The 20254-nt window shown below is 33.2% G+C and overlaps 1 protein-coding gene across 10 annotated transcripts in view; it reads left to right on the top strand.

Annotated features, from left to right (window-relative positions):
- Positions 1 to 19884, top strand: part of LOC306659852 (uncharacterized protein) — a 35041-nt gene extending 15157 nt beyond the window's left edge. Inside the window, exons 4-8 of one of the 10 annotated variants that reach the window (XR_013763467.1) lie at positions 8525 to 8587; positions 12992 to 13040; positions 15208 to 15278; positions 15853 to 15968; positions 16250 to 19884. Coding sequence is in view for 6 of the 10 variants with exons in the window: in XM_079137692.1 (XP_078993818.1) it covers positions 8525 to 8587; positions 12992 to 13040; positions 15853 to 15945 (205 nt within the window). In the remaining 4 variants the exon portion in view is untranslated. Of the gene's footprint in view, positions 1 to 8524; positions 8588 to 11404; positions 11501 to 12991; positions 13041 to 15207; positions 15279 to 15852 lie in introns of all 10 variants that reach the window. The other 9 variants (XR_013763469.1, XM_079137692.1, XM_079137694.1 and 6 more) reach the window with 9 other exon arrangements.
- Positions 19885 to 20254: the final 370 nt, after the last annotated feature.

Here is a 20254-nt window from a genome sequence, read left to right as displayed (position 1 = left end):
TAATGAGTGTTTTGAGTTCATTTTTCCAAATTGAGTGAAGAGGTGGAATATTTTCAAGTTTGATTTTGGATTTAAAGCTCTAAATCTTTGATGACTAACAAAAAACTCATATAGTCTTATCTTTCTTTTTCCTCCACTTTTTCCATTTTGAACTATTTTTATATATTGCATTTTTGGATACATAAATTAAAAATAAAAAAACAAAGATTTTAAGACGTTGACTTTTATAAAAAGGGAAATAGAAGATGAAGCAGAAAATCCACCATTCTTCATCGTCATTGTTGGTAGTCCTGTAAACTGCTAGGAATAAGGAAAAAGTATTTCCTAATTCAGGAGACATTAAATTTGTCTGCTCTCAAAAGCTATGCTAGTAAAATATGACAACTATTTCCCATGTAGGAAAATAGTTTTTACAAATGTTATCAAGTTAGCAATAAAATATCAACAGCATGTAATTATACCAGTCTAGAAAATACTATCAGTGTTGAATTATAAGTAGCATAAATGTAAGACTGACTGGAAGTACTGCCAAGAAAAAAAATTTTTTTCAAAATGTTTTTATCAGTAGATCAGTAAGTAATTGATGATAGGGTGAGTAAACTAAAATCTGTTTTGCTTTCAATAAAAATTTAATATATTGGGACTGGGGTTGTGGCTTAGTGGTAGAGTGCTCACTTGTAACACATGAGCACTGGTTTCAATCCTTAGCACTACACAAAAATAAAGGTACTGTAATTCATTGCTGTTGGAAATTTAGTCTTAGGTAAATCGCTGTCTGTGTTTCTCATGAGGAAATTTTAATTATCTTGAATAATTTTTTTTTTTAAGTGGGAATGTTTTCTGGGAGAAAGGTATGTGTCAAAAGGGAAAAAATGAATTGCTTATTTGGCAATTAGATAGGTGGTAAAGGGTGTTCACAGGGCACCAGCTGATGTCAGCATTTAGTTAAGTGGATGCCTTATAAACCTGATAAGATTAATTACTTTTTATTTAGTAAATATATATAGGCCCTTAAATATTGTTTCCTAATTTATGAACATAGGAAAAGTTCGCAGTATGCCCCTGTTTCTCAGTCATTGTTCTAATAACTGCTTCTTTTTTTTTTTTTTTTTTTGTGGCGCTGGGGATTGAACCCAGGGCTTTGTGCATGCAAGACAAGCACTCTACCAACTGAGCTATATCCCTAGCCCTACTAACTGCTATTGTTAGGAATTAGACAGTACTTAATCAAATGCCATGTGTTCTTTGTCCTCAAAGCCTATACATTTGACACCATAGATGTTTAGCAGAATGATTGAGTTAAATCTGAGCTTTTATGTTTAAGCTATAGCTATATTTCTACTTTAAATAAAATAGCCATAAAATTTTAAATTTTAGTACAAAAATTATAGACTCATTGTTTTTCCACTCTGAAAAACTTCTCAGTTTCTAGATGAATTTAAAGAAAAATCATAGGGAATTTCTTATTTATGAAGTTATTTTGGATGTTTTCATAGGAAAACTAAACAAGACATTTTTAATACCATAGACCTGATTTAAATAGAAACTTACATATACTAATATGATAAACTCTAGTGAATAAGGATTTCAAGCTTTCTGCCTAAGTACAGTAGGTCCCCAGGCCATTTGATGTAATTGTCCTGAGCTTCTACTGTTCTGAAACTTGAGTTTTTAAATTTACCTCCACATAAAAAGAGAAATAAGTTGAATATGGAATTTAAATATATGTTCTCTTTTTAGAGGCCTAACTTGGCCTAAACCATCAGTTTTTACTCTTCCTGTTATTACTCTTCCAGTAAATAAATTTGTTTATTTTGGTTATTAAACAAGTTTCTTTAAAATATCTAATATAATAGTGAAATTATTTGTAGTTCATGAAAATGAAGTTTTGAAATATTTAATAGCATTTACTCCAAAGAATGCCATCACTTTCCAGTCACTAGTCACATTTACCATTAATCAAATTTCATAATCTTCATTTAAAAGTTTAGGAAAACATTAATATCAAAGAATATTTGAATTTTAATTAATTTATTTATTTTTCAGTTTTTCATATGCTTAGTCTGGCTATTCAAGCTGATTCTTTATGCCCCTGGTAATTGATATTCCAGTATTTAGAACTTTAAATTGGCAGTTTTTCCTCTAAATCCTCAATATGACAACTTACTAAAGTTAAAGTTGTTATGGCATGGAAATGTTTCCCAAAGGCCCAAATGTTAAATAAAGGATTGATGGCGAGTCTGAGGCACTATTGGGAAGTGGCTGAACCTTTCAGAAGTGGGCCTACTAGAGGAAGTTGTGTTATTGGGGGCATGCTCTTTAAGGGAATATTAGGACCCTCATGCCTTTCTGTCTCCCTGTGTGCTTCCTGGCCATTATAAGGTGAACAGTTTTCCTCTGCCACATGTTCCTACCATGATGTACTGTGCCACCACAGGCCCAAAGCAGGAGGACTGAGACCATGAATTGAAACCATTAGAAAATATAAACCTTTTCACCTTTAAGTCTTAGATATTTTGTCATGATAACAGAAAGCTAAATAACAAAAAAATCAAACTGAAATGTTCTAAAAGTCAACTTTCTAAATTGATCTTTACTTATTTTTAGCTATAAACTATTAAGAAAACCATCATAAGGTAACTTTATCTTTAAGGTTACAAAGAACCATAGTAAGTACACTTTAATATTACAAATTGCATTTATGTTGATGATAATTGATAGAAAATTATTCTCATAATAGGGCGGTTTTCACCTTAGTATAGAACTTCATTCTTTGATCCCAGATCAATCTTCTGAAAATAGTTTTTATATCTTTTCTCTAGACTGAACAAACCCAGTTCCTTTCACTGGTTCTCATAAGCATCAATTCTATACCATAGGTATCCTGTATGTTCCACTTAAGGCAGCTGCATTTTGTAGTATTCCTTTTAAACATTTATAAAACCACACTAATATACTCATTTTGGCCAAGGTACAAAGTATAGTGCTTCTCTTATGAATCAGGTACTTAGGTTACACAACCTGATCGCACTGACTTTCTCTTTATCATCATCTTGGTTGCTTCATGTTGAACTGCCACAGTCCACTAAAACACTAAGTTTGTCAGAAATGTCAAATCATACTATAAATTTAGATTTGGCAGACATCTAATTAATATCTATTTACTACTAGATGTGCTTCTGTAAGTTGTGATAGATTATACAATGTAAATGACAGAATTATAAAGTAGGCAGTAGTTGCCCCATTGTACAGAAGAGGAATCAGAAGGTCTGTATACTGAAATTAACCAAGATAGGATTAATGAGAATCAAAACCAGGATTCTGTCATATGTCTTCTGACTTGAGGTGTACTGTTCTGTCATTGCTGCCACAATAAAATATGTCTATTGCTTATTATATTGATAAGTTTTAATATATAAAAATTGACCAGCAATTCTAATATAGTCATGACTATATAGTTTAGGCAGCATGTCCAAAATTTCTGAATGTTTTTGCTAAATGCAGTAATGCCTTATATAAACTATGTGATTTGATACTAGAGCACTTAAAGAAATATGTCTAAACAAAAAAAAAATGTTAATGGAAACAAATTAGAATTGTAAATCATTTACAGAAGGGTAAAAAACACAATTTGTGTTTACTGTATTCAATTATATTAAATTGTTTTCTATTGTAGAAAGAAAACTGAATGTAAAGATTCTACTCAGGTCTATAATCAAGTAGACTTCTTAAGACAATTTAGTTATCTTGGTCTCACCTTTCAAAATGAATATTATATTTCCCTCGGAAGAACATCAGAATGGAAAGTTGAGATATATTGAAAGCTAGTAGAAATAATTAATTGTTCACAGCCTAGAATATAAACCACAAGACTCGAAGCTATGACTGTTATATAAAGATAGAGAACAAAAACTGAATGGTATTGTTTTCCTTTTTTTGTTTTTCTTTTTTGTTCTTAGTAGCTCTTTCCTTTGGTTCTACATCTAGTCATTAGGACTCTTTCCATATCTTTTCTTTTAACCAGTAAACTCAAAAGCAGAGATTTAGGGGATAAAGAAACAATATTTCCAGTAGACAAAGGTAACAGGAATGGAGAAATGACCTGGGCCATACCAGGAAAAAAAAAATGGAGAGGTGTGAAAAACCATTTACTTGCCCAACATAGTACTCAATACTGAGAACAACTGTCTATGTTCAAAATTTATTAGCAAATAGACAATTCAGCATCAGCTAGAAAAGCCGAAGTGAGAATCCACTGGGTGGGGGAGGAGGGAATCGATTTAAATTGTCCTTAAAAGTGGGTGTAAATGGAAAGGGGAGTCATGTACAGTGGCACGTGCCTGTAATCCCAGTGACTCAGGAGGCTGAGGCAGGAGGATTTTGAGTTCAAATCCAACCCCAGCAACTTAGTGAGACCTTGTCTCAAAAGATAAAATGGTCTGGGGAAGTGGCTTAGTGGTTAATCACCCCTGGATTCAATCCCTGGTAACAACAAAAACAAACAAACAAAAAAAAAAACAATGGAAAGGGAGTATGAAAATTTAGCCTCTGGCGGTAGCTTTAACAAAGAATCAAAAGATCTGATAGGTATATTCAGTTTAGGGGGAGAAAGAACTAGAAAATAATTTTGTCATATGAACATCTCAGTTCTTCAGGGGTAGCTTTGAAGAATCAAACTGCAAGGATTAAAAACTGCTGTCAAATGATCACTGATTTATTTCTTCCAATTCCATTCTTACCTGGTGACCAGGAAAACCATGATTAAGTCAATCTTTTTTCCACTCAACTACTTCACTATGCTTCTCTAACATACGGACTTTTTTTTCTTAAACATACAACCATACTTGTCACATATTCATATAATAATCCCTTACTTTAAATATCCAGTTTCTGTTAAAATTTCTGATTGTTTCAGAAAGGTTCACATACTGTATTTGTTGTCATGTTTCTTAAAAGAGAACCTTTAACTACAGTGGTAACATGTTTCCATTGGAAAGAAATAGGAAATAATGGATAGATCCTAATATAGACATCAATACTCAGAAGAGTAGAGACGACTTAGGAAATCAGATGCATTCTTGAATATTTGAGTTTTAGGAAGTTTTATTGACTAAACATAGAAAGTCTAGCTGAGATGCGATTGTAGGTATAAGGTACTTAGACCTAGTTTTAAGTCATAAAATTAGAAATGGCAAAGAAATAGATGAACTGAGATTGCAAAGAATAAATTGGTTTTACTGGCTAATTGATTACAAAAGAGTTGATAATGCAGTGTGAGATGATTCATCGACTAATGAAGACATGGAGCCACAGTTACCAAAAAAAAAAAAAAATGGCTGTGTGATCCAGCTGCAGAGCCAAAGTGGACTTGTGGTCTTAAAGACTACCCAGTCTGTGAGATCTGTCAGGAAGGATTTCTAGAGGATTGTACATTAAAAACAAGCATCAGTTTATTTGGGAAATTGAGATCAGAGAGGTAGGCAAAACATACTGTATAGACCACTAAGTGGCCCACACCATGTCCAAAATGGACCGCAAATTTTCCACAGAACCAGGGGTTCATAAGTGGTTTGAAACTAACCCAATTTGGAAACCCTTCCCCTCTAAAATCAGGGAGATGTAGATGTTGGCCCCAGGAAGTCCCTCTTTCTTTTGATTTGATTAGGAAGGAGCCCAAACCTGTGAAATTCTTCCTGAGTACTAGAATCTTTGGTTGTTGTAAAGGTCACAAAATTCCCCCATTAAGGGTTGACTTGTGTTCTTATTGACTGGAAAGTCTTTGGGCCTGCATTTCTCCTTCAGATAACAGGTTGTTTCTGAAAATGTACAAATCCTATTGATTGAGCCAGAACAAGTCCAGAGTGGCCCCAGATAAATTGCTTTTCGAAAGAAAGCATGGGGGAAGGGTTCAGCACAGTAGGCCCAGACCATAAAATTATACCTTTAACCTCATATTCCCACAGTTCATGTCTGTTACCTATCAGTTGACACAAGGGTAAACACTTGAGTATAAAGGGAGAATAACAAAAGGTATGCATAATTAGAACACAAAAGAGCAAAAGAAGAATGTACCTAAGGAAAAATGTTATGGTTATAGCGCATTATATTTTTATCATGGCATTTCTTGACTGACATTATTCTATATCTGTAATTTAGTCATGCCTAGGGTGTAAAGTCATCAAACTTTTAGACATATATGAAATGTCTGACTTCTAATTAGTTTAACTTTGTATATAAGGAAACTGTTAGGGAAGCTAATATCAAAATAACATTTAGGGGGCTTATGTATATATAACCTCACTTTCTGAAATAAATTGTTTTGATTGAAATCTACTTCATAGGAGCTGGAGCTGTGGCTCAGTGGTAGAACGCTTGCCTAGTACGTGTGAGGCGCTGTGTTCAATTCTCAGCACCATATATATAAATGAATGAATAAAGGTCTATCAGCATCTATAAAATATTTTTTAAAAAAGAAATCTACTTCATAGATCCTTTTTAAGCAATTTTTCACCCATTCATTTCTGCATCAGAAGAAATCAAAGGGAATGTAGAAAAAATATAAACTTTTTTAACCACATCAGAAATTTTTGGGGGGACAGGAGGCCACTGGTTTTTGAGCCTTAGGCTTTATACATGCTTGAAAAGTACTCTACACTGAACCGCATCCCCAGCTAAAATAAAGTTTATATTCACTTAAACTCAGAAACTTTGTTTTTTAGATTATATACTGTCTTCTTGGCTCTGTCTGTATACTATTTTATTACATGTCTGATCTTGACACTGTTTTGAAGAAATCTTCTCTTATTAAATGTAGTCTTTAAGTATTTATATCCAAGAAACAAAAGTCAAGCAAAAGCAAATTTAATCTGCTTCCTGTAAATTTTATTTACTTGGATATTTACCAAAACTTTGAATTTTGTAATAGGGTAGTGAAAAAAATTGCCTTGTTAGTAAAATTGTCATAGTTTAGTTAGACCTCAGAACTCTCCTTTCTTTAAAGATTTTAAATAGTAGTTATTTTTAAATTTTCCTTTAAATATATTATTGACATATAATACTACTTGTTCATTATTCTGCTGTTAAATAAGGATAGCTATTCTGTTTCTATGGGCTAAAGCATAGCTAATTCCCTAGAACTTCAAGGGCAAAATTTGCAGCATATCAGAAGTAGCAATTACTAGCTTACACCAGGCTCTGGGTCCAATTCCCAGCACTGCAAAAAAAGGAAAAGTAATTGCTATTACTAATTATGTTGATGCTGGATTAAAAGTAAAATTAAGCTGGGCACCACAACACACACCTGCTATTCTAGTTATTCAGAAGACTGAGGCAGGAGAATCGCAAATTCAAGGCCTGCCTGGGCACTTAGATCTATCTAAAAATAAAATTTAAAAGAGCTGGGGATGTGGCTCAAAGGTGGAACACCAGGTTCAATCCCCAGCCTAAAAAAAAAAAGAAAAAGTTAAGCATTCAGAAAACCTAAAGCAATGTAGTGTCACATAAGGGTATTTTGTGCCAAGTACCAGTATATGAATATCCCTGTCATGTGATGGTAGAAACAGTCTAAACTTGATAGATTCAAGGGAATTGTTAGTTTACTAAAATGACCCCTTCTTGAAGTCATAGAATAAGACCAACTTTGATAGCTGGCAAGTAGAAAATAAATGGAAAGGAAAAGAAAACCTTCCACTCTTGGAGATTATTGTGGCTGTTGAACATAAGTAAAAAAGAGATACACCTTCTCTATTTACCTGGAATTGTTTCACTGAGTCTTTCAATTTGCTGATATGTTTAAATAAAAAATTTCCATGTTTTTCTGGAGTGAGGGAATAATTCTTCTAATATAAATTTATCAGGCTTTCTATTTAGAAATGTTTCACATAATTAAAAATAGAAGTAAAATTAAAATGGAAAATCTTAAGTTTGCTTATTAAAACACTGATGACAAAATTGCAATATTGTCACAGAAAGTAGTAATCTTTAAGAAATGAAATAATGCTGAGAGAAGTTACAACATGTTTGTTGTTGGAAATTATCCATTAGAGGAAAATTAGCCGGGCACTACGGTACATAGTTGTAATCCCAGTGGCTTGGGAAGCTGAGGCAGGAGGAACACAAATTCAAAGCCAGCCTCAGCAACTTAGTAAGGCCCTAAGCAACTTTGTGAGACCCTATCTCTAAATAGAATATAAAAAGGACTGGAGATATGACTCAGTGTTTGAGTGCCCCTGGGTTCAATCCCTGGTACCAAATAAAGAAGGAAAGGAATATTAAAGATGCAGGGGAGAATTAAAAGAGGAATATCCATAAGCAAGTAAAGAAAAATCTGATATACAATGGAAGGGATTTGTCTTAGGAATAGTGATGTTCTATCTCTAATGGAAGAGTTATATGGGCATAGATACATGAAGATACATGAATTTAGGTGAAGTTCTCTTCTGATGGCTTTTAATTTTTATAAGGCTGTGAAGGGGTATTGGAAGTTTGAAGAGAGAAAGAAAACAGCTGTCTTGTGTTTTTCTAGGAAAATGATAGTGAATGGACCAAGCTCACCAGACAGCTCTCAAACCAATTTTAGGTGTAAAAGGTAATTATAAAGTTAAATTTTCTCTATTCACATATGACATGATCCTATGTGTAGTAAATCCTTAAGATTCTACCCAAAGAAAACCCTTTTAACTGATGGTCAGATTTGGCAAACTTGTAAGATACAAAATTAATACAGAAATCAGTTGCATTTTAAAACACATAACAATGAACAATCCAAAATGGGAATTAGGAGAACAATTCCATTTACAGAACATCAAAAAAGAATAAAATACATAGGAATAAACTTAACCAAGGAGATGAAAGACTTGTACACAGCAAACTGTAAAATATTACTAAAAGAAATTAAGATAAATAAATGGAAAGACATCCCATTTTAATGAATTGGAAGGCTTAGTATTAAGATAACAATCCTACTGAATGTGATCTAAAGATTCAATATGATCTTTGTCAAAATCCCAACAGGTTTTTTACAGAAATAGGAAAAATCCAACTTAAGATTTATATGGAATCTCAAGGAACACCAAATAACAAAAACAATCTTGTATAAGAAAAAATTGAAGGTTTCACACTACCCCATTTTAAAACCTACTACAAAAGCTTTGATAGTCAAAACAGTGTGGTACTGGCATAAAGATACAGACCAATGGAATAGACTTGAATGCCCAGAATAAATCCTTGTGTATATGTTCAAATGATTTTCAATAAAAGTGACAAGAGATGTCAGAGTTCCTATTCAGTGGGGAAGAGGACAATCTTTCAACAAATGGGGTTAGGAAACTGAATATCCAAACAGAAAAGAATTAGAATTGCATTCTTAAATTATACCATATACCAAAACTAACTCAGAATGGGTTTAAAGGCTAAATATAAGGTCTGAAACTATGAGACTCTCATACAAAAACAAGGGAAGAGATATACACATACTCCCAGCATCTTCATAGCATTTCTCCTTGACCTAGACCCTTTGGCCACATCCCACAATTCTTAGGGCTTCTAAAACTGTAGGAAGCAGTATCCTCTTCTTATTTTGAGAAAACATGGTTACTGGCTTCAAGGGTGACCCAGAGTTTGGGGGTTATCCACTTCTTGCTCCACTTCCAGCATGAAACAAGTCATCCTACAGGAAAAGTCCTTCCCAGACAGTATCTTGGGTAAGCTCCACTCTGACTCCAGAACCAGTCTGTAATGGACCTGAACCATGGATGTCTATCTATAGCAAAGTGGCCTGTGGGGAAGCTGCTTAAGCCACTCACTCTCCACAGGAAATGGCCCACCCTCCAGTGAAAATGTACAAATTCAGGGGGCACTTTCAATAATAATGGTATAGTGATAATAGCAACTGTTATATATACTCTCCACAAAACGGAGGTGTTCAAAGAGCTGTGATGCTGCTCTGAAACAGCCAGGGATAACTTAGAAGAAAGTTGAAAGATTTCCAATGAGTTTTCAGGGAGGGTGAAGAAGAAAACAAGGAAAAAGCTTCAGACTTGACCTTTATTTCTTAGAAATGATACCAAAAACAGGCAACAACAACAGATAGATTTTACTTTTTTTAATTTATTTTTTGCGGTGCTGGGGATTGAACCCAGGACCTTTGGCATGCAAGGCAAGCATTCTTCCAACTGAGCCATATCCCCAGTCCCTAGATTTTACTTTTGTTTGTCAAAGGATATTGTCGACACACTGAAAAGGCAGCCCACAGAATAGGAGAAAATATTTGCAAATCATGTCTCTGATAAGAAGTTCATGTTCAAAGTATATAAAGAAGTCAGCAAACAAAAGCATGATAAATTGACAAAGAACTTGAATAGACATTTCTCTAAAATAAGATACAACAAATGGCCAATAAAGGCAAGATGCTTAGCATTGCTGACCATTAGGGAAGTGCAAATCAAAACTACAAAGACATAACCACTTCACTCCCTATTTAAAAATAACTTATCAGAAAAACAAAATAAATATTGGCAAGAATATATAGAAATTAGAAACCTTATAAATTGGTGGAAATGTAGCTACCCTGGAAGACATTGCAGCAGTTTCTAATAAAAATTAAAAACAATGAACATATGACCTAACACTTCATTTTGGCTATGTACCAAAAGAATACTTTATCATAGCATTATTCACAATAGCCAAGAGACAGAAACAGCTTAAATGTCTATCAGATAAATAGATAAGCAATATAGCATATACATAAAATGGAATGCTATAAAAAGGAAAGGTTCTGATACATGCTTCAACAGATGAACCTTGAAAAATTTATACTAAGTATAAATGCCAGCCATAAAAGGACAAATGCTATATTCTGAGTATATGAAGTACCCAGAATAGTCAAATTCATAGAGATAGAAGTAGAATGAAGATTTCTTGGGGCTAAGAATCAAGAGTAATGGACAGATAGTGTTTAATGAATATAGTATCAGGGAAGATGAAAAGATTTTGGAGATGAAGGGTAACAGTGACTACACAGCAATGTAATTGTTGTTTTTTGCTTGCTTTTGGGAGAGGGTACCAGGAATTGAACCCAGGGGAGCTTAACCACTGAGCCACATCCCTAGCCCCTTTCTGTTTTGAGACAGGTTCTTGCTAAGTTTCTTAGAGACTTTCTAAGTTACTGAGGCTGGTTTTCAAACATGTGATCCTCCTCCTGCCTCAGCCTCCCAAGCCACTGGGATCATAGGCATGTACCACCACATCTGGCATGGTTGTTCTTAATGCCACAGAATTATGTACTTTAAAATGGATAAATTGATAAATTTGCTTTGGGGGGTGGCAGCAGGATGCTGGGGATTGAACTCAGGGGCGTTCGGCCACTGAGCCATATGCCCAGCACTATTGTATTTTTTTTATTTAGAGACAGGCTCTCACTGAGTTCCTTAGTGCCTCACTTTTGCTGAGACTGGCTTTGAAGATCCTCCTGCCTCAGACTCCCAAGCCACTGGGATTACAGGTGTGCTCCACTGCGCCTGGCTAATTTGATGTATATTTAACCACAGTTTTAAAATAAGTGAGAACATTCTTCTTGTGAATTTTTTTTAAAGCTTATAAAACATTGACATAAACATGAACATTTACATTTATTTTAGTTTGATGCTCTTGGCTTAATTGAACATATATTAACTTTGCACATATAAAAAGAGAATTGGAATTAAAGTGACCTGATTTATCTTGATTTTGGAATGATCATTTAATATGTGGCATATACTGTACAGAGACCAAAAGCAGTGTGTGTTCTTGAACAGTTTTTCACCTATTTCATGATTTTATGTATTATATTTTAATAAATAATTTTAAATTCTTTTTTTCTTGTTGGGTTTTTGTTGTTGTTGTTGTTCTGGGAATTGAACCCAGAAATGCTTTACCACTGAGCCCTTTTTTATTTTTATTTATTTATTTATTTGTATTTTTGAGACCATCTCATGAGGTTGGCCAACACTGAGAAGAGACTACATTTGGTAACCTAGTTTACCAACTAGTGTAACAACTAGGGCAGTGCTTGGCACATAGTAGATAGTCAATAAAATATCTGTTTAATGAAAAAAACATATACATAATATTTGAAATATGTTTAAATTTTTGTCTGGAAAATAGATGTGAGGGGAGCATAAATTTCCTTCATGTGATTGATAAATGCAAATATTTGTTACAAGTCATCATGAATAGATTTATTTTGGTTACATTTTTTTAAATGTGCAGAAACTTGAGACAGAAATATGTGAAGCACTGGTTGCTTAGTTGTGGGATTAGATTTATTTTTTAACCATGGGGGAAATAGAAAACATGAATATTTGACAATGTGCTTTGTATAAACAATTGGATATTATGGAAGGACAAATCAGTGTTACGATTGTGCACATCACCTTATTCTGTAATAGAAATAGTGTAGCTTTAAAAGCATAGCCATTTTAATGAGAAAACTGAGGGGGAAATGGTTATTAAGGCTTAAGATAATGATGGTTTTCTGGTATCTTTAGAGAAGTAATTCTTAGATCTAAGTGGAAACTAGGAGTTGGCTTCCTTTCCTGGTGAATGGAGTAGAGATAGGTAAGGCATAGGTAGATCAACAGCTACAGTATTTCTTGTTTCATATCTCCTCTCAGGATACTGAGTTAATACGTCATTCAAGGCTTAATATTCTAGGTAATTATTATATCAAATGATATCTAACTTAGAATCATCATTTTAATATGAGGATGAATGTTGAGAATTAATATTTAGCATTTTTTTAAAATAACGTTGAGGGAAAATGTGATATATTTGGGGCTGTGTATATTTTACTGTATTTAGTATTCAGTATTTTATGTGACTCCTAGTCTATTTTTTTGGAAGCAAATTTGCATTTTGCCAGCGTAAGTTTATTGAAACTGAGCTCTTGCATTTCATTTCATGTTTTTCTCTTGACATGATGTCTATGTACCCCGATGAACATGTCTTTTGAAAGATATACTACGAGGAACAAAGTGCTGTTTGTAAATTCTACTCTTATCAAGGTAAAGATTAATTTTACAAATTCATTTTTTTGCTTATAAAAGGAAAAAATAGGAGCCAGAGGTGGCTCATGCCTGTAATCCAGAGACTTAGGAGGTTGAAGCAGGAGGATTGCAAGTTTGGGCCAGCATTAAGCAACTTAGAAAGACCCTGCCTCAAAATAAAAAACTAGCTGGGGGATGCGGTTTCAGTGGTTAAGGCCCAATACCAAAAAAAAAAGAGAACAAAAACAAAACTTCATATATTGAATACATTCAGAAGTTTTACCGACTATTTACCTGTATTTCCTTATTAAGTTGACACAGTTAAAAAAAATCCATTTCTTTTCTCATATCATCTTTGTGTTTCCTATCATAGCACTGTGTTGGGCATATAGAAGGATTTTATTAAGATTTTGATGCAGAATAAACTTTTTTCTATTTAAAAGCTTTTAAAAACAACTAATCATGCACATAATATAAGTGTTGTACTCTTTAAACAAGGACTTTAAAATGTATTCTCTTCATAAAGAATCTTTTTTATTCTTTAGGTGCTAATGTGTTTTTGTTTTTATTTAAAAAAAAAAAAACACAAAAACAAAAAAAAACAAAAAAACAACCTTGGAGTAAAGTAGCAGCACATAATGGTTTGTGGATTTTGAAAAGGTGCAGGCCATATTGTGCTGCCTCAAAAATACAAGGATCTGATCTTCTGAAGAAAATATATTTCTTTTTATTTATAGCTATTATGACAGTAATGTCAACAGTGCCTTAGCAGCACGTAAATATTGGGTTAAGATTCTAAAATTATCTCCAGTATTAACTGTGCTGCTGAAGTAAGGTTGGCCATACTCTACAATTGTATTTTTTACAATTTTAGTGATAATACGTTTTCAGTATTGATAATATTATGATTAATGTGATTTTGTAAACAATATTATTAACTTTTCTATATGCATTAGGTCTATTAAAATAGTAGACAATGGTCCCTGGTATCCATGAGGGATTGGTTCCAGGACCCCTGTGAATACACAAAATCTGCAGATGCTCAATTCCTTTATATACAATGGTGTAATATTTTGTATATAACCTGTGCATATTCCCATATATACTTAAAGTCATCTTCTATATTACTTAAAATACCTAATACAATGTAAATGTTATATAGTTTTATTGTTTAGAAAATGATAAGAAAAATTCAATACAGATGCATTTCTTCCCCAAATATTTTTGATCCGTAGTTGGTTGAATCTACCAATGCAGAACCCACAGAGGAGGAGAACTGGCTATAATTGCAATTTAATAATTGTGTTAAATGCCATAAAGAGTTTCCTGAGGGCTAAGGGTGTGGCTTGGAGGTAGAACACATACCTAGCATATTCATGGCCCTGGGCTTGATCCCTAATACTGGAAAAAAAGAAGTTTCTCAAAAGATTTTAGGCAGTGCTGGTGTGGTGGCACACACCTATAATCCCAGCAGCTCAGGAGACTGGAGGATCACAAGTTCAAAGCCAGCCTCACCAACTTAGTGAGGCCCTTAGTAACTTAGTGAGAACCTATCTCTAAATAAAATATTTTTAAAAGGCTAGGAATGTGACTCAGTGCTTAAGCATCCCTGATACCAAAAAAAAAAAAAAAAAAATATGGTTTGGGCAGCATCAGAAGAATGTTTTTAATGGACATTTATAATCAATTTAAATATTCAGATTTTTACTTAAGTTAGACCAAGTATTGTTTTTCCTTTGATTAAAAATTACTTTAGATATAGCTTATCTCACAGATAAAGTATGAAGTTTATTGGGCTGAGTATCTAGTTCAGGGGTACAGCTCTTACTTAGCATACTCAAGGCCCGGGGTTCAATCCCCAGTACCAAATACACACACACACACCACACACCACACCACACCCCCCACACACACACGTATACACTCCTAAAATAATTTTTAGTAATACTTCTAAATATTTCATTATTAATGAAGGGGGAACAACATCAAAAATGTAAACTAAATTCCTGAACATTTAAAATGCACTAATCATAACTTGAAAGGTAGGAACAACCTTATAGATGACCAACCTATTCACTGGGTAGCTGAGAAAACAAACAGCAGGTGACAAATCAGAATTCTAATCCTATGTCTTTATAATAATCCATTTTTTTTTTTTTACTAAAATGTTTTCTTAAATCCTTAGCTGAAGATTTTTGACGAGTTGAAAATGTGAAGATCTTCTGTACATTTTTAGATCCAATATTTAACTTCAGAGTAAGACCAAAATGCAATTTAGTTATTAATTTATAACTATGTAAATAAATCAAAATGCTTAAAATTCAAAGGAAAGTATATTCCTATTTGTTGTATTTGAAGTCATTTAAAAATGGTGATGTTTAGTATAATTTGAGTATATGTGCAGTGTTTCATAATTTTGTGTTATTTTCTTCAAGGAGCATTTTACCCTTTCAATTTTACCCATACAGTAAATATATAATAAAAGCAGTTCTTAATGAATTCTTCCCAATACTAATTATCTGTTTTGGAAATCCTAGAAGTATTTCAGGTTTTGAGGAATTATATTCAATGAATAAAAGTCCTTCTCTTGACATTCTAACTTGAACATAAAATCTTTTATGTAAGACAAAACTCATTTTTAAGAACAATCTCACCTTTTCTTGGGTATATAAGTATTTTTAAGCCTCTAAGTATCATTACTGATAATATGCACATGTTAACCATACTTGGATTTGCAAGATTATAATTTCAGAAATTATGATCTCTAAGTTAATGTATATGTTTGTTTAGAAGTTGACATTCTAAATCAAATATTTTTTTCCTTTTGCAGGTGGATATTACTATACCTTCCTCATGGAAAATATGTTATTCTAAGTGTTGTTTTTCACTGAATATTAACAAAAGAGAAAAATTATTGTCCTAATTTTTGAGATAGATTTGGCAATAGTAAGTATTTAGATATGTCACTTACATAGCTGGGAGAAAGAAGTAAGAGATCATCAGTACATTCCTGTCTACTAAAAAGTTTTATTTTCTTACTCTTGTCAAAGGATTTGTTTTATAACTTGTTACTAATAGCTTGAGCCACTTTAAGACAGAACTAACTCCCTCACCAGAAATTTAAGAACTTAGGTTCTCACCTTGTTTATTTTATAAAATATAATTCATGTATTTCTATTTCTCTTTTTTCCTCCTTTTTTTGTTTTGTTTTGTTTTTGTTTTTACAGTGTTGGAAATTAAGCCCAGGGCCTCATACTAGGCAAGCACGCTACCACTGAGCTACACTCCAGCCCCCTTTAATTTTTACGGCTGTATGCAGTGAAAAATATTTTGATAAAATAAATGTTTAAATCTTTTTAAATTATGATTACTGTGTAAGATGACAAGTTAGTTGCTGGTTTTTATTTTTGTGCTGAAATTAAATTCAACATTTATAATTTTTTTTGGATTAATTTGATTGTTAATACATGGAAGTCATGCAAAAACTTCATGAATAATGCACTTAGGTTAGCATGTTGACAACTTCAAATCTCTAATTCTATAGGACTTTGAATAATCTTTTATTGTATTCTTATGATTGGACTTTTGTTTTGAAAAGATATAAATTTCCCAAAGAATCTTAAACATAGCATTATAACAATCTTATACATATCATTAGATTTTGAGACATTCTGCTGAAAAATGGAATATCTTTCTTTCTGTGTATGTGTATTTTACTGGGGATCAAATCCAGAGCCTTTAGCATGCTAGACAAGTACTATACCATTAAACTACACCTCCAGCCCAAAAAAAAAGAAAAAATTTAAAGTTGTTTTTTATACTAAATGTTCCTCAACCTGATTAGCTTATTATTGAATGTATACTATGGATCTTTCTTTTATACGGTTTCTTTTATCTACTTAGCATGGATGATTCTATTAAAGAATGTCTTTAGGAGCAGGGCATGGGTGGCTTACACTTGTAATCCCAGCGACTTGGGAGGCTGAGGCAGGAGAATAGTGAGTTCAAAGCCAGCCTCAGCAAAAGCAAGGCACTAAGCAACTCAGTGAGACCCTGTCTCTAAATAAAATACAAAATAGAACTGGGGATATGGCTCAGTGGTAGAGTGCTTGCCTGGCACATGTAAGGCACTAGGTTCAATCCTCAGCACCACATAAAAGCAAATAGATAAAATAAAGGTATTGTGTCCATCTACAACTAAAAGAATATTTTTTTAAAAAGAATGTCTTTAGAAAGAGGTAGGAACTGTAAATCACCCCATAGTTTATTTCCAAATATTACTATTTTACAATTTTTGAGACTGCTTATACTTAATTAATTTAAAATACAACATTAGAACCAGGCATGACGGCGCACACCTATAATCCCAGTGGCTCAGGAGGCTGAGGCAAGAAGATCATAAGTTCAAAGCTAGCTTCAGCAACTTAGTGAGGCCCTAAGCAATTTAGCAACACTATGCCTCAAAACAAAAAAAAAAAAAAAATTTTTTTAAGGGCTGGGTTAAACCCCTGGTACCAAAAAAAAAAAAAAAAAAAAAAACACAACTAAAATACCACATTAGTATGAAGCAATGAAGTCTATTCTAGTATATGCTATCCCATAGTATAAATAGAAAAGCTTAAGCACATCATTTCTTCTTTCATTCCCCATATTTTTTTAATTTACAGTTGTACATGCCAATGGAATTTGTTACATAGTTTTATATGCACACAATATTAAGTACATTATTTCTTAAGAAAATTTGTAATTTTTAACTTAGACTTCACAGATTTTTGTATTTTCATATCTTTTCTGGCAGTGTCAGAATGCTAATATTGGAAAAGCAACATTAAAAATGGTTGAGTAGCTTGGAATACTGACGTAGAAGTACAAATTTATTCTGTTTGAGTGCTGAAGATGATTACAAAACAAATAAATCCCAGCCGTTGAGGAATTTATAATCTTGGGAATAGAGGGTAGATAATGGAATATACAGAAAACTGATAGCTACTATATGTGATTTGTCAGACAGTGATAAGTTCTATGAAGAATATAAAGCAGGGAAGATGGGAATGATACAATAAAGGTGTTTGAAAGTCAAGAGAAGTCTTAAATAGTTATGTTCAGAAGGTATCTCCCAGAGATAACATTTGGACAAAAACAAAATGAAAACAGATCTCTGAGAAAAGAGCCTTTGAAGCTGATGGAATAACAAGCAACAAAAATCTTGAGGCTGACGAATTTTTGTGGGTAAAGAAACAGCAAGAAAGTGTTATGTGGTTATCAGACAAGGAGGGTAATAGTAGCTAATGGGATCAAAAATAAAAGTCAGATCTTCCACCTGTTTAATCCCAGCAGCTTGAGCCTGAAGCAGGAGGATTGTAAGTGCAAAAGCCGGCCTCAGCAACTGGAGACACTGTCTCTAAATAAAATACAAAAAAAAAGGACTGGGGAATATGACTCAGTCTCCTGGGTTCAATCCCTGGTACCCACACACACACACAAAAATTCTAACTTGTTTTGTTTTTTTTTTTTTTTGGATAGCTGAGCACAATACCTTTATTTTATTCTTTTTATGTGGGTGCTGAGGATTGAACCTAGGGCCTCAAACATGCTAGGTGAGCATGCTACCGCTGAACCACAGCCACAGCAGCCCTAATTTACTCCTTAAAAGTTCAGTTTTTCATAATTCTTTGAAGACAGCCATGGATGGTTGTATGTGCCTCCACCTATTGAACTTTTTACAGATTGGACAGAACATTCTTATGAATGTGATTCAAGATTGGAACCTCCATCTAAGACCATTTAGAGCACAAACCAAATGTTTAAGTGCATGGTTAATAGGTATATGTGTGGTAATCAGGTTTAAATGAATTGTGCTTTGATGACTCTGAAATTATTTTCCATTTCATCAGTTTAGCTGGAGTTAAAGCTAATGGATCCAAGAGACATTGAATTTGTCCATATTTGTCATCTATCCAAACCAACCACAATCATCTTTGATTCATCCAGCCTTAGAATTGCTGTTGTAATCAAGTACTTTATTATTTCTCACTTATTTCTTTTCAACAGCATCTTAACTGAGGAATTCTTTGCTTCTAATTATTTCAGTCTAACAATTTAGATTCTTAGTATATACCACTAATTTAATCTGCTAAAACACCTCTTATAGAATAAAATTCAAGCTCCTTACTTGTATCTTGTGATTTTGCCTCAGTGTTTTCTAAATTGTTGACTTCTTCTTCAAATGAACTAATTCTAATCCATTAATTTTTCTTCCTCTGCTCCTTTTTTCGTGCCATTCATTACACTACTTTAGTTCTCCCCCAACTAATTCTGGTACTTTTTTAAGTGTTAAATTTCATGTCATGTGTGCCAAGTGTTTCTTGACTTGACATTCTGGCATTACCCATTCTTCTCATAAGTATGCATAACTTATGTCTATAGTTTTGTTTTGTTTTTTGAAATAGTGTGGCACTGTTGCCCAGGTGGGCCTCCAAATCGATATTCTCCCTGTCTCAGCCTCTAAGTAGCTGGGATTACCAGCACATACCACGGCATCCAGCTTTATATCTGTAACTTAAACTTTTTCTGCTCCTTAATTCACCTAAATATTTATTCTGTCATTGTGCCTCATTTATTTTTATGTTAACCTTTTAAATGTACTAATAATGTGAATAAAAATTTAAGAGACAAAATGAAGACAAGCAGATGGACTAAGACAACTTCAGAACACCTGCCTAAATATCAGGTCCCAAAGTTTATATATGGATTTATTTTGACAAGTGATAAAGTTGATATAGTTTTTTCTGTGTGTTAATGTGTAAGCCAGCTATAATATGTTTATGATTTTAGTTTAATAAATATGCTCTTTTAAAAAGTATTCCATGTATTTATTATAGTGTTATCAAAAGATTGCAAGAATTTAAGTGCCCAGTAATAAAAGACTAATTAAATAACATGCTGAATACAATACTATGCATCTGTTTAAAATAATGTAGGTAAATATTTAATAAGTTAAAAAATTGTTCACAGAGAATAAAGGTTATCAAATAGTATGGACAGACTCAGTAAAATAAAATATATGCTATAATTATTGCTGGTTCCTCTGGGTAAGAGATGAATCTTATTGGGGTAGAAGGAATATTAATTTTTTTTAGTTTTCAATGGATCTTTTATTTTATGTGTTTATTTATATGCAGTGCTAAGGATTGAACCCAAGGCCTCACATGTGCCAAACAAGCACTCTTCCA

This window comes from Sciurus vulgaris (genome assembly GCF_902686455.1).
Source record: "Sciurus vulgaris genome assembly, chromosome: 4".
NCBI lineage: Eukaryota > Metazoa > Chordata > Mammalia > Rodentia > Sciuridae > Sciurus > Sciurus vulgaris.
The sequence above is the reverse complement of the archived record's forward strand: the minus strand, read 5'-3'. Positions and strand labels throughout refer to the sequence as shown.